General features: G+C 38.2%; 1 protein-coding gene across 1 annotated transcript; it reads right to left on the minus strand.

Annotated features, from left to right (window-relative positions):
* Positions 1–12,758: 12,758 nt before the first annotated feature.
* On the minus strand, positions 12,759–13,685 carry LOC126016440 (olfactory receptor 2T27-like). The gene has a single exon (XM_049779011.1). The coding sequence runs from the start codon at positions 13,683–13,685 to the stop codon at positions 12,759–12,761; it is 927 nt and encodes a 308-aa protein (XP_049634968.1).
* Between the last annotated feature and the right edge of the window lie 203 nt (positions 13,686–13,888).

Raw genomic sequence — 13,888 nt, forward strand, 5'->3', positions numbered from 1 at the left:
GTTACTCATTTTAGCTATATGTATATAACAGTGCTGTAATAGATGCAATCAAATATGTAAGCTCTCTAGACAAGGAAGTAGATGGGCTTCTAGCTGCACATATTCCCTCATTTTAAGAGAACACAAACTGGTTTTTAAAGGAATATAGACTAGAAAGAGCCACAAGGTCTGAGTGTGTGCTTTAAATTGAGAAAAATGGCTGCAGTACTTGTCCCTGGGCATGATTTGAAGAGGCCCAGAGAACAGTCAGAAATTGTACCTGGGCACTTCTGGATATGGCCAAAAATCAAGAAAATTAGTCAATTAAATAATAAAACAATCAAACGAAGGTCTTAGCAAGTAGCAGTAAGCAAGAGGGACAGAGAAAGATACCTGATACTCTAACCAACAGAATTCCTAGCTCAAAAATTCACAGGTGCTTCATTTTAAATAATAGTTTCTAGTTCCATTCATGCTGCTGAAAATTACACAATTGTATCATTTCTAACTGCTATGTAGTATTCCATTGTGTATAAGTACCACAATTTCATGATCCACTTATCTTGGACATTTAGGTTGATTTCAAATCTTGGCTATTGTGCTGAGTGCTGCAATAAATATTGGTGTGCATACATATTTTTGGATGAATGTCTTTCTCTCTTGGGGATAGATACCCAGGAGTGTGGTTGCTGGGTCATATGGCAGCTCAATTCTGAGTTTACTGTGTACTGCCCATACTGTTTTCCATAGGAATTGGAGCAGGCAGTATTCCCACCAGTAGTGGATGAGAGTTCCTTTCTTACCACATCCCCTCCAACAGAGACTGGTCACATTATTTTTGATGTGTGTCATCCTCAGTGGTGTAAGGTGGTACCTTATTGTTGCTTTGATTTGGATTTTCCTAATGATGAGTGATGGTGAACATGTTTTCACGTCTATTGGTCATCTGTTGGTCTTCCTCAGAGAAGTGTCTATTCATTTCTTTTAACACTGGTGGTGGGAATGGCCCTAATTCACTGTCAGTATGTACCTTAAATATAACTGTGAATGACTTGTAATTCACATTGGTCACAATAAAAATTACTTTAAAAAATTCACGGGTGGGGCCGGCATGGTGGCGCTAGAGGTAAGGTGTCTGCCTTGCCAGCACTAGTCTAGGACGGACCGCGGTTTGATCCCCTGGCGTCCCATATGGTCCCCCAAGCCAGGAGTGACTTCTGAGCGCATAGCTAGGGGTAACCCCTGAGCGTCACCGGGTGTGGCCCAAAAACCAAAAAATGAAAAAAAATTCACAGGTGATTCAGTTTCTCTCACTTGTCATATGTCTCAGACTAACTGAACCTATTTCTCAAATGACAGGATTGTAGACAGTGCTATCTCAAGATAATGTACACCTAAATTCTTAACAGTAATCTTATTTGTAATCAAGGTGTTTAAATAAAGATATCAAAAAAAGAGAAAAGAAAGAAACTGAGAACTGGTTTTTAGTACAAAGTTTACCACAAGGGAAGAAAGTGTAGGGAATAGGATGGGTGGGTGGGTTGGGGAACAGTGAGAAAGGGAACCCTAGGAAGTGTTGGAGGGCGGTTGACATTCTGGTGGAGGGATGTGGGGATGTCTTATGCATGGAATATATCATTAACAATATTGTAAACAGCAGTACCAAAAATAAAAATTTTCCTGGAGAGATGGCACAGCGGTGCTTGCCTTGCAAGCAGCCAATCCAGGACCAAAGGTGGTTGGTTCGAATCCCGGTGTCCCATATGGTCCCCCGTGCCTGCCGGGAGCTATTTCTGAGCAGACAGCCAGGAGTAACCCCTGAGCACCGCCGGGTGTGGCCCAAAAACCAAAAAAGAAAAAACAAAAATAAAATTTTTAAATATTTTTAATAAATTAAAAAATAAGATACTAGGGACCAGAGAGATAGCACAGAGGTAGGGTGTTTGCCTTGCATGGAACCGACCTGGGAGGGACCCGGTTCGATTTCCAGCATCCCATATGGTCCCCCAGCCTGCCAGGGGTGATTTCTGAGTGCAGAGCCAGGAATAATCCCTGAGCACTGCTGGGTGTCACCCAGAAACTAATCAATCAATCAATCAATAAAGTTTTAAAGGAAAACATTAAGATTCTCTATCCTAGAAATGTTTCCTCCATATATAAGTACATTTACCTAATATCTGAATATTATTTATTGGATATTTACAGAAAAATTTAAAATTAAAAAAAACAGTAAACTATTGTTTGCTTATATAGACTTTGAATACATTTCCTTTTGTACATATACTGAACAGATAATATTCAAAACTTACTAAAAATTTAAACATATGTAATAGTAAATGTTGCTCTACAGTCTTAATAATAAACAGTTTGGGGCCTGAGTGATTGCCTAGCAGTAGGGCATTTACCTTGCACGCGGTCAACCCAGGACGAATCCAGGTTCTATCCCTGATGTTTCATATGGTCCCCCAAGCCTTCCAGGAGCAATTTCTGAGCACAGAGCCAGGAGTACCCTTGAGTACCACCGAGTGTGGTCCAAAAACCAATAATAATAATAAGTTAAAGTAATGTCTGGTGAGATAGGCTCAGTAAAGTCTGAAAAACTCTCTAATAAATCAGTGAAGAGAATAGCAGCAGATAACAGGAGAGCTTAGGCTGGATTTATCCTCACTCCTCAATCTCAATCCTCGGGAAAGAAAAGAGCTCAGTGGATAAGTGAATGCACACTTACAGGGGAATCCATGGAACTGTACCCTATTACTCCCAGTTTGGCCTGTGTAGATAAAATGTCTTAGAACACAAAAGCATGATGTGTCTTCAAAATTGTAAGTACTTTTGATATATAATTTGTTGAACCTTCTGAAAAAAGAGTTCAAGTAGTAGTACAAACCACAATGTCACAAAGAAAAGATAGGGGGAAAGAGAACTAGAGAGAAGTAAAATGTCTGGCCCAGAGGCAGTTGGGAAAGGATGGGTGAGAGAGAAGGCAGCTTCCTTTAGGGGGAGAGGAAAACTGTTGACTTTGGTTTGGGAAATGTGCACTGAGGAAGGTCATACATTGTATGACTGTAACTCAATTATGAACAACTTAACCTGTGGGGGGGGACACTCTATTATGAACAACCTTGTAACCATGGTGTTTAAATAGAAAATATAATAAAATAAAAACCCTAGAGAAGTTCCTATTTCTGTAAAAAGACCATGGGGAGGATTCTTCCAGAAACTTTGACAATAACTTATTCTGTATGTTAATGTGAGGTGAGGCTATTCTGTTCTGTTGGTAGGTGTATTATGCTGATGTTGCCCATATTTCACTAGACCAGCAACGCATTATAAGATGAACCATTTATAAACTAAAAATCATTACACACCTCTTAAGTCATATTCTATAATAACTCAGAAAATATCATTAAATACTATTTTAAGATTTAAAAAAGGAATGCAAATAGGAAATGTTTAAGAATTCCTATTATAGGGGGAGCCAGAGCAATGTGCACGGCACTTCTTTTGCACGCATCTGAATTGGATTCTATTCCTGGTACCCCATCTTGAGCTCCATCAGAATCACAGTGCCAAAAGTAAGTCCCTGGGCACCACCAAGTGTTTTGTGTTCCCTCCACACACACACACACACACACACACACACACACACACAATAGAATCTCAGTGATAAATAATATAGCAATATAAAATTTTTAATTTTGTGTTACTCAAGATATTTATACCTGATATAAAACTATTAACCAGTAGCAAATTTTTGCAATTACAAGAAATCTAATTAACCACAGGTCATAAGGATTAAAATGAACTAATAGTGTATGTTTGCTGCATGCCCAGTAAAACCTTTTATATCATCTATTAATGATTTCAAGAATCATTAAGACGCTGTCATTACAGATTTGCAACACTCCACACTCACTTTGGTTTCAAAAAATGTTTCAGGAAAGATGTTGAACATTATAGACAGGGCCTTTGACACCTTTCATGAATAAAGATGAATGATGGCGAGGGACACCTGGAACTAGCTTGGAAACTGAAACTCCAAGAAAGTAAATTAAACCAGGTCATCATTCCAGGAACCAGAAATTCTTTCTTCTATGAAATTAGCATGTCTGTAACTGCTATCAGTCAGACTAGCTTATTCAGACTCAGAAAACATATGAGTTTTATAACAATGAAATTTTTTAAATGGTTATAGACAAACTTTGGGGAGGAGAGTGCCATTATACATGCAAGGTTAGAGCATAAATCAATAGCATCTTAAGAAATCCTAACAAAAGTTCCCAACATAGTCCAGAGGAAATGTTCCTACTTACTTATGTGAACAAAACTAATGATGCTTTTGGAGTGGGGCAGGTGCATTTCCTCCAATAGTAGAAATAGCCACAACACAGAGACATGAAGGCTGGGAGGTTAAATACTTTGAAATCATTGCTTCAGTAGTGAAAGGACAACTTGCTGCTCTGAACTCTGTCCGCAGGGACACTGTCCCCAATCAGCTCAGATCCCCCAGGTAATGTGCACCAATTAGCTCACTGTCCTAACAGACTCAGGTATGGCTACAGCTCAGCTCACACGGACAGGCAATAGCTACTATACAAAACACAAATGATCTGTCACCATGTGTGTACGCAAATGTCAATCTTCAAGGAGATACTAACAGCACATTGTTTGGAGCATAAGCCATTTGAGAACAACATTGAACTTAAAAATCGCTTATTTCAGCACTCACATGAAAAACCGAGAGTGGCTGCTCATGTGCTTCTGGGGAAAAGGGACAATTCTGACTAAGTAAAAGTCATCCACTTTTTCTTAAACATTAAAAGAACTGTGCTAGGACAAATATGAAACCTTAACTGATATTTAGAAACAACCCTTTGTCAAAGCTGAGATGGGGAGGGGAACCCTGGAGCTCCCAGGGTAATTTTTTTTATAATTTTTGTAATAATGCTTTGCAAACAACTTAGAGGAAAAATACAAATGCCTTTAATCAAACTCAATCACTAAATTTCATTTCAAGGATGATACTTTTTCCCTTTCTCTGTATGTAGACATATTCATACACAATGCCAAGAAAATCACTTAGAAGTTCTCTTGAAAGGAAAATCTGCTCTTACTTCAAATGACTTATTTCCAGTCTGGCTCATAATGGTCTAAAAATAGCAAAACAGTTGGTAGTTTAGAAAATTATGCTTTTATATCATGCTATTGATAACCTGTTCCACATAAGAGGACTCAAGGATTTTAAAAAGACAAATATACAGAATTTAGATATAAGTTTTATGTACAAATAAGGGTAACTGTTTAGGTAAAAGTAAATAAGCATTCCACATAGAAACACTGAATATTCTGACTACTTTTAGACTGGAGCTATTTGAGTGATATATCATTTACTAATGATAAAAAGTATTTTTTTAATTAGAAATATGGAGGAGGCTGACATGAAAAGCAGGAAGCTGAGTTTGGAGCAGAATATAATGAAAATTCTAGGCTAGAGCTGGGAGGATGGCAGGTGTGGGGGGGCATGAAAAGGACAGGATGAGATGAAAGAAGCATATGTATCAGTATATACGCATATATACACACATACATATATAGCACATCTTGTAGAAGCTGACTGTAGGTGGCAAATTGGGAAGGAAGAGGGCAATGGGAGAGGGAAGTGGACACTGCTGAAGGCGTTGGTATTGAAACACAGTCACAAATAACTTTGTAGGTGCTTGGTGACTATACATAAAATAAAATTTTAAAAGAGATTTAAAAAGAATTAAATGATCACATAGGATCTGTACAAAAACCAGAATCTCTAACGATAGAAACCTGACTGTGACAACTGATACTGTGAAGAATTTTTACGGGGACCACAAAGAAATATTTTGGGGTTAGAAAACTTAGTATGCCTGGAGCCTGTAGTCAGTCTTATGGCAGGATAGGGTCTCCTTATTTTTCGGCAAAAGGTAATTCATTTCTATTTTCCCCATCTTTTGCTGTGCCTATGGGAAAAAAACTGCCATACACACCTTTCTTTTCTTTTTTATATCTTATCTTTTAAATAGGAGCTCCCACCTTTTTGATAAAACCTTGGGATAGGATTACATTTTAACCACAAATTTCTGCCTTTTTCTATAAAACTAAGAAGAAAGGAAGAAAGAAAGGCTCTGGGCCGGGTGCCAAGTAGTCTCAGATGCATTTTTGGGGAAATAATGACAACTAAATATCTATACCAAAGTAACAACACTAGAATTAAGAGACCTAAATTTTAATAATCTAAACGTAATTGGGCCTGGTATACTGGCAGGCCAGGGGGCAAAAGGTGGTGGTATAAGATTCACTCTGTGTACATTGGTGGAGGGAGGTTGACACTAGTAGTGGAAATGGCCTTGACCCGCTATGTATCTGAAATTCAACTATGAAAGACTCTGTAGATCACAATTGTGTCAATAAGTCAAAATTTTAAAAAAATATTACCTTTTTTATTTCTTTTTTTAAATATTTTTCTTCATATATATGTGAGCACATATATTCTTGTTTCTATTTTTATCTTTTTGGAGTGTGTACTTGTTTCTATTTTCTTCCCTTTCCACCCCCAAATGCACCAGCAATATAATGTAGCACCATTTCTTCCTGCAAAGGCACACTATAAAAAGGGGAAATCTTATGCATAAAAACAAGCTCTTATCTACTAGGGATAAGAACTCATACTTTTTTACAATACGTGGGGCATCTCTCATCTTGAAAATATGTCATGTGGACCGAACTTAGACCTCAAGTGATTAGACACCAACTGCTGTGAGCCAAATTTTGTTTGCAGTCTTCAGCACCTGCAAACAGGTCCTTCGTGGAGTTCGGGAAAAATTCCACAGGGAGAAGGTGGGCACGTGGAATGGCGAATGATGGAAATATATTGTAGAAATGAATGAAACCACACAGATAGTATGGGGACTCACGTTTACAAGAACGGAGACAAATTTATTTTTTGAGCTGGCTGACTTTTAAAGGTTAGAGGCTAGGAAAGGCAGGTGCAAATTCTTGACATCAAAGAAATTGGGGAAAGAAAGAAAAGACCCTGGCTTAAATTAGCATATTAAAGAGCTGATACTGAAGGTGAAAAGGCAGTTTGTTTGGGGTTCGCTTGTTTTGGGTAAAAACAGAAGAAACCAGGTAATTATCAGGGAAGTTGGAAGAGTGAGGAATGTTTCAGAGTTTCGGGGGAAAACTGAAAATTACTTTGTTTTGAGCTAAGTTATGGAAAAAACCTGATCTAGGCACCAAGGTAGCAAAAATTACAGGGAGCTGTTAAGTGGGAGATTTTTGGCGGGATTAGTACTGTCCTTAGAAAGAATTTACTAAGGCCTGATTTCTAATAATGGTTAAAAATAAAGAGAGAGATAGTTACAGCCACATATTAGAATTATGGCCAAACCATCCACACAAAGGGTCAAGTGATTTTGACTGCTCTAAGTGGGCCTTTTTGGCAAATAATTCCTTTTCAGGAGGGCAATATACCTTGTGGTATGTGCCTCTCCTGAGTGGGATGTGACAATCAACCATCCAGCTTTGAACCCTGGATCCAAGATATAGAAATGACACAGTTCTTCACAATAGCTACAGGAGCCAAACCCCATCCGGGACATCCTTAATACTGCTTGGACACCAACATGTGCCAGCTCTAATATGATATCCTGACAACGAGGAAATTGGGAACTACTTGACCTAAGAGCAGGTTATCCTACCTCACCAGCTAATGATAAGACAAAATCAGAAGACTTGGCACCCTCTGATCAGTGCAAAAGCCAAGATCGCTATCTACAGATGATTGGCTGATAGAACCATGACCGGACAGTATGTATCCTGGGACCAATAAAAAAGTCCTACTCTAGGCTTTGATCTATGATTTGCACAACAATTATGCTCTGTAATTTCAGAGGTCTGACTGAGATGGTTGCAGCTGAATGGGCCTTCTGGAAACATAACGAAAGACGCTATCCCAGGTTCCATCATAGGATCAGCGCAAGGACCAAGACCACCAACCACATAAGATGGATTAAAATGACACTGAGGGAACAGAACTTCTAGAATCACAAAGAAAGACTTCATCATAAGTTCCATTCCTTGACCTGTGCAGAGTTCGAGATCTCTAGATACAGAGGTCTGATTTTATCACCCAGGATGGAGCAGAAGTCTTCCACACACCACAAAAGCACCAAGGGAAGAGTAAGTTAACTTGAAAAAAGTCTATAGTTAATCCCATGACAATATACTTCAAGGGTGGAGAAACCCTGTATCTCTTAGGCCAAGGGAATTCCTGTTCGAAAGACCCCAATGCTTACTGTGCCTGTGCAGGAGGGGAAAAAAAGACAAAAAGCACAAAATAATCTTTTTTTTATCTAGTTTTCGTAGATTTCTTTGATTTGCTGTGGATATTGAACTTGTTTTCCCCATTTTTATTTATTTATTGATTTTCTTTCTTCTTTTCTTCCGTTTTGTGCTGTCATGTTTTTTATTTCAAGAACATGGTTATTATGTGGTGCCTATCTTGATTGCTATAGTGTTCACTGGATATTTTATTTGATACTTCTTTTTATACTGTTGTGGTGTTTCACCTTCTTTTTCCCCTTCATCTCTCAAACCGAGGATGAGAGCCTCTAGAAGGACTTCGCCCATTTTCTGTGTATTTGATTTTTACCCCATTTTATTACTTTTCTCTTCTTCAAACAAAACCACATAACTTGAACAATCTAGTCCCGCCTCCCAATTAGAGGGGGATATAATAGAGGTACTATGACCAAACAGTTGTAAGATCACTAAGTAGTAAGCTAGGCACAGAGGGGACCACTCATTCTAGCAGCCCCAGGGGTGAGGGTGGAGGATATGGGAGGCAAGATGGGAATGGAGGTGGAGGGAGGACAATTCGGTGATGGGAATTCCCCTGATTCAATGTTAATATATACCTAAAATATTACTGTGAACAATATGTAACCCACTATGATTTAAATATAAATTATATTAAAAATAATAAATTATTACTTCCCAAATCAAATCTAGAAAGTCTTAAGGGAGGCAAACCTGGCAGTGCTCAGGACTTACCCTATGCTCTTTGTTCAAAAATCATTCCTAATGGGTTTCAGTGGACCATATGAGGTGCCAGGGATTGAATCCACATTGACTACATTCAAGACAAGTAACAGTGTCTGCTCAGTACTATCTCTAAGCCCATATTTGTTAGCAGGAACCTTGCAAACAAGAAGGGTCTTCAGATTAAGATATGTTCAAAGATATGGAGGTTAAATAGAAATAGTTAGCAGTATTATTACTCAAAACTCAAAGTGTCTTCACTTCACTCAGGTAAATGGGGGAGTCCTTGTGAGTGAACAAGAGTGGGAGGCCAGAAGGAAGAGTTCAAAGCCTGTCGGTAAAGCTACTTGACCTGCCTGAATGAGCAGTCTGCAGCCTACCCTTACAGGTCAGAGATCACACCCAGGGTCATGGCCTCCAGAACAAATGGCCACTTCTGTGGCCTCATGATAATCCACCACCCACATAAGGCCCCCCAGAGACCTCACTGATGAGGGAGATACTGACAGATATAATGAAAAAAAAACCTTGAAACTACAAAAGGATCCATGATAAAGTAGCACAAACCCTTGCCATGCTTGTGAATGAGTGCTATTAATATGCATATAAAATCACTTTACTTTTTCCTTTCACCTTTCCTGAGTTAATTAGCACTAGTACCCTTAATTATGTCACCCCTGACCATGGAACATCTATGCAATGGAATTCTATACAGCTTATACATGGATAGACATAGAAAGTATCTTGCTAAGTTAAATGAGTCAGAGATGGATATAGAATGATCATACTCATCCATGGTGTATTAAAAAGTCCATAGTATGAGAATAATGCCTAAGACAATAGAAATGATGGATGGGGAGTACAGTTAAGACAGAGAAGGAACCGTAATGACAAAAATAGTTGTAAATGAAATATCCAAGAAATTTCTTGTCCAGAAATGATCACTTTGGAAAAGAAATTGAAAGAAAGAAAAACATTATGCATGATGCCCCTTCAGTAACAGTATTGCAAACCATAATGCCTAAAAGGAAGAAAGGAAACAGAGAATATGTCTGCCATAGAGGTAGGCTAAGGGTCAGAGTGGTAATGGGAGTAGGGATGATTTGGTAGGAGGATAACTGGGGAAATTAATAGTGAAAAATGAACATTGGTGAAAAGATGGATGTTGAAACATTGTATGACCAAAACTTAACTATCAACAACTCTTTATTCTGTATCTCGTGGTAATTTTATTTAAAAAGAACAAAAACAACCAGTGCTGGCACAGATGTGAGAAAAAGGGACTCTCGGTAACTGTAGGTAGGAATGTTGACTGATCTAGTGTATTTGGAAAACACTATGGACTTTCATCACAAAAAAATATTCTAGAAATTGATCTTGCATTAGACCCAGCAATGCTGCTCTTAGGAATATACCCTAAGAAGACAACAACAAAATTCAGAAAAGGGATCTGCACTCTGTTCATTGTAGCACTATTTGCAGTAACCAAAATTTACCATGTACCTGATGAAAAAAAAATTAATGGATAGACTATTGTACATATACACAATGGAATATAACAATACTGTCAGAAAAAAAGAAGTCATAAAATTTGCTTATACATGGATAGACATAAACAGTATTATGTTGAGTGAAATGAGTGAGAGAAAGAGGGATAAACATAGAATAATAAAACTCATGTGTAGGTTATAAAACAAAAAAAAGGTAGTAGGAAATACTACCAAAGACAGTAGAGATGAGGGTAGGAAGTTTTCCACAAAGAGCAAGGGAATGCAGTTAGAGCAGAGAAAGGACTACTATGACAAGGATAGTTGGAAATGATTATTCTGGACAAGAACCCTAACCCTAACCTTCAATAACAATACTGCAAACCAAATCAACTAAAAGTTAAAAAGGAAAAAGAAAGAGAGAGCAAAGAAAGTCTATGATAGAGAAAAATGAGTTGTGCAGAGGAGGAAAACTAGGGACATTGCTGGCAGGAAATGTGCTCTGGTGAAGGGATTATTTGTGTTGGAACATTGTATGACTTCAACTCACTCATGAACAAATTTGTAACTGTATATCTCAAAATGATTCCAATTAAATTTAATTTTTTATTTTATTTTTAAGTTATTTTCTAAAGAGGATGACAACACATGCAAGAATGATGTCATGATCCATAGGGCACATGGGCCAGAGAGACAGGGTTGGTGGAAAGTATTCTTGTAGGAAAACAATTTCAGAGTGCATTTATTTTAAACTTATGCTGCATCGATAAGCTAAAGACAAATAATTCAATGACTAATTGTATAGCAATAACTTTCTTGGTTTTGTTCTGTTTAGGGGCCACATCTGAAAATTCTCAGGGATTACTCCTGGATCTTCACTGATTGTTATTCCTGAGTGGCAGGGAACCATGTGGAGTGCCAGGGGTTGAATGTGTGTTGACTGAATGCAAAGTCAGCACCCAACCTGCAATACTATCACTCAAGCCCCTAACAAGAATTTTCTTGGTTAATATTTTAAAAGAAAAATTATGTAATTTTAAATAATAATTTTATTGTTTAATTTTTAATTATAATTTTAAATAAACTTTACTTAGAGAAGTCATTAATGAGTACATCTAAATCCTTAATATAAAGACCTCTTCAGGTCAGGAGAGATACTATAAGAATAAGGCACTAGCCTTGCAAGTAGCAAACCCGGGTTCTTCCGCCAGCACTCTATATGGCCCCTTTGCCCATTCAGAGTGATCCCAGAGCACCAGAATAACCCCCGATATCAGAATAAGTCAATACCAGAATAAGCCCTGGGTGTGGGTATCCCCCAAAAAAACTTTTAAAGAAATCATGATCCTTTAGTTGAAGATCTATGCAATTGTAAAAATTATTGCAAATAGAATTATCATACTCAAATAAATTTTATCAATTTCATAAATTAAAAATACATATTTTATTAATTTACTTTAAACAGAATATATCACAGAGTAGACATAGCTGATCATAATACATTTGTTTCCAAATAAGTGAGAGTATAATTATTTTTAAATAGAATAAAAAAACAGAAAAGAAAAAAATACAGCAATAAACTAATTTGTGAAAATTGAACAGTAAGTGACTTCAGCTATATATGGAATCCAAAATACTCTGTTCCTATGTGGATGACAGTGTCAAACAAAAATGTTTGTTTCAAATCATTGCTGATACTGCAGCATTTGTGGGGAGTGTTTTGGACTGTACAAGAAGGGGTTGGGGAAGTGCCCACACTCACGCCAAAAACGACCTGGTGATCTCAGCCCAAATACCAGCATACCCTGAGTTTTAGTCGGATTGGTGTCTCTGTAGAGTTATAGAGGAGTGGTGAAGTAAGGCCATAGGCAAAACAGCAACTATGGGGAATAGATGCAGCAGGCATGGCTTTGGAAGGAAGGGACTTGATCCACCTTCCCCTCCAAAGATTGCTGGCTTTCCGCTGCAACAACAACAAAAAAAACTCAACTTTTAATAATTGACTACAAACAAATATAGGATTAAATGCAATAAAAAGACTTTTCTTTATTATCATTAAATTTTCAAATATATGTTTGTTCTTTCCAATATTTCTCAAAGTACATATATATAGTTAAGTGTGCATAAGTATATCTAGATATAAACATGTTAAATTACATTTCAAAGCAAAGAACTTCTCCATTGCTAAATGACATTTGAAACTCAAACACTTAATAGTCCTCATTTTCCAAGAAGTTTCCTAAGGGCTCTAGAGACATCCTTGTTTCTCAGGCTATAGATGAGAGGGTTGAGCATGGGTGTTATAATATTGTAAAAGACAGAGACCAATTCCTCCTGCTCGGGGGTGTGGTAGGACTTTGGCACAATGTATTTGAAGATGGCAGGACCATAGAACAGGGACACAACAATCACGTGAGAAGAGCAAGTAGCCAAGGCTTTCTTCAGTCCCTGCTTTGAACCCATACCCAGTACAGTGGACAATATAGTTCCATAGGAACCCATAATGGCTGAGAAAGGAAGCAATAGGAAAATCACCCCACTGACAAAAAGGCCCTTCTCATACTGGGAGGTGTCCACACAGACCACTTTCAGGAGAGCTGGGATTTCACAAAAGAAATGATGGATTTCCCTGGAACCACAGTAAGGGAGAGTCAGGGTGTAGGCAACATGGATTAAGGCATTGAACAGTGCCCCTAACCAGGTCACAAGGACAAGTAATACACAAACTCTAGGGCGCATGAGGATGGGGTAGCGCAGTGGGTGGCAGATGGCCACATATCGGTCATAGGCCATCACAGGCAACAAGAGAAGTTCGGAACCAAACAGGATAGTGAAAAGTAACATCTGATAACTACACCCAGTGAAGGAGATATGGTGGTCCCCAGAGAGAAAGACCAGGACCACTTTGGGAACGGATGTGGAGATATACAAGATATCCATGAGAGAGAGCTGGCTGAGCAGAAAGTACATGGGGTTGTGAAGAAGAGGGTCGACCCAAATGAGGAGAAGGATTGTGGAGTTGCCAAGCAGGGCAACCAGAAAGTCTAAAACAGTGAGTGTCAGGAAAACCCAGGGAACTGGGGTATCATGAAATAGATCCAGGAGGATGAAGTCACTCCCTGAAGTCTGGTTGCTCTCCCATGCCATCCTCTTCACCACACTTGTGACTTGGAGACAGCTGGGAAAGCACAGGGTCATAGTCAGTTTATTATTTCATCAAATAAGATCAGGCAACATTTTTTAATATTTCAATCATCTTTAATTGCTGTAAATAAATGCTGCCTTGCACCAGACTTTTCAGCGTTTTAAGAGACCATTAAATATTCATGACATATTAGGTAAAGGAAATA

This window comes from Suncus etruscus, chromosome 8 (assembly GCF_024139225.1).
Source record: "Suncus etruscus isolate mSunEtr1 chromosome 8, mSunEtr1.pri.cur, whole genome shotgun sequence".
In the NCBI taxonomy this organism is placed as follows: domain Eukaryota; kingdom Metazoa; phylum Chordata; class Mammalia; order Eulipotyphla; family Soricidae; genus Suncus; species Suncus etruscus.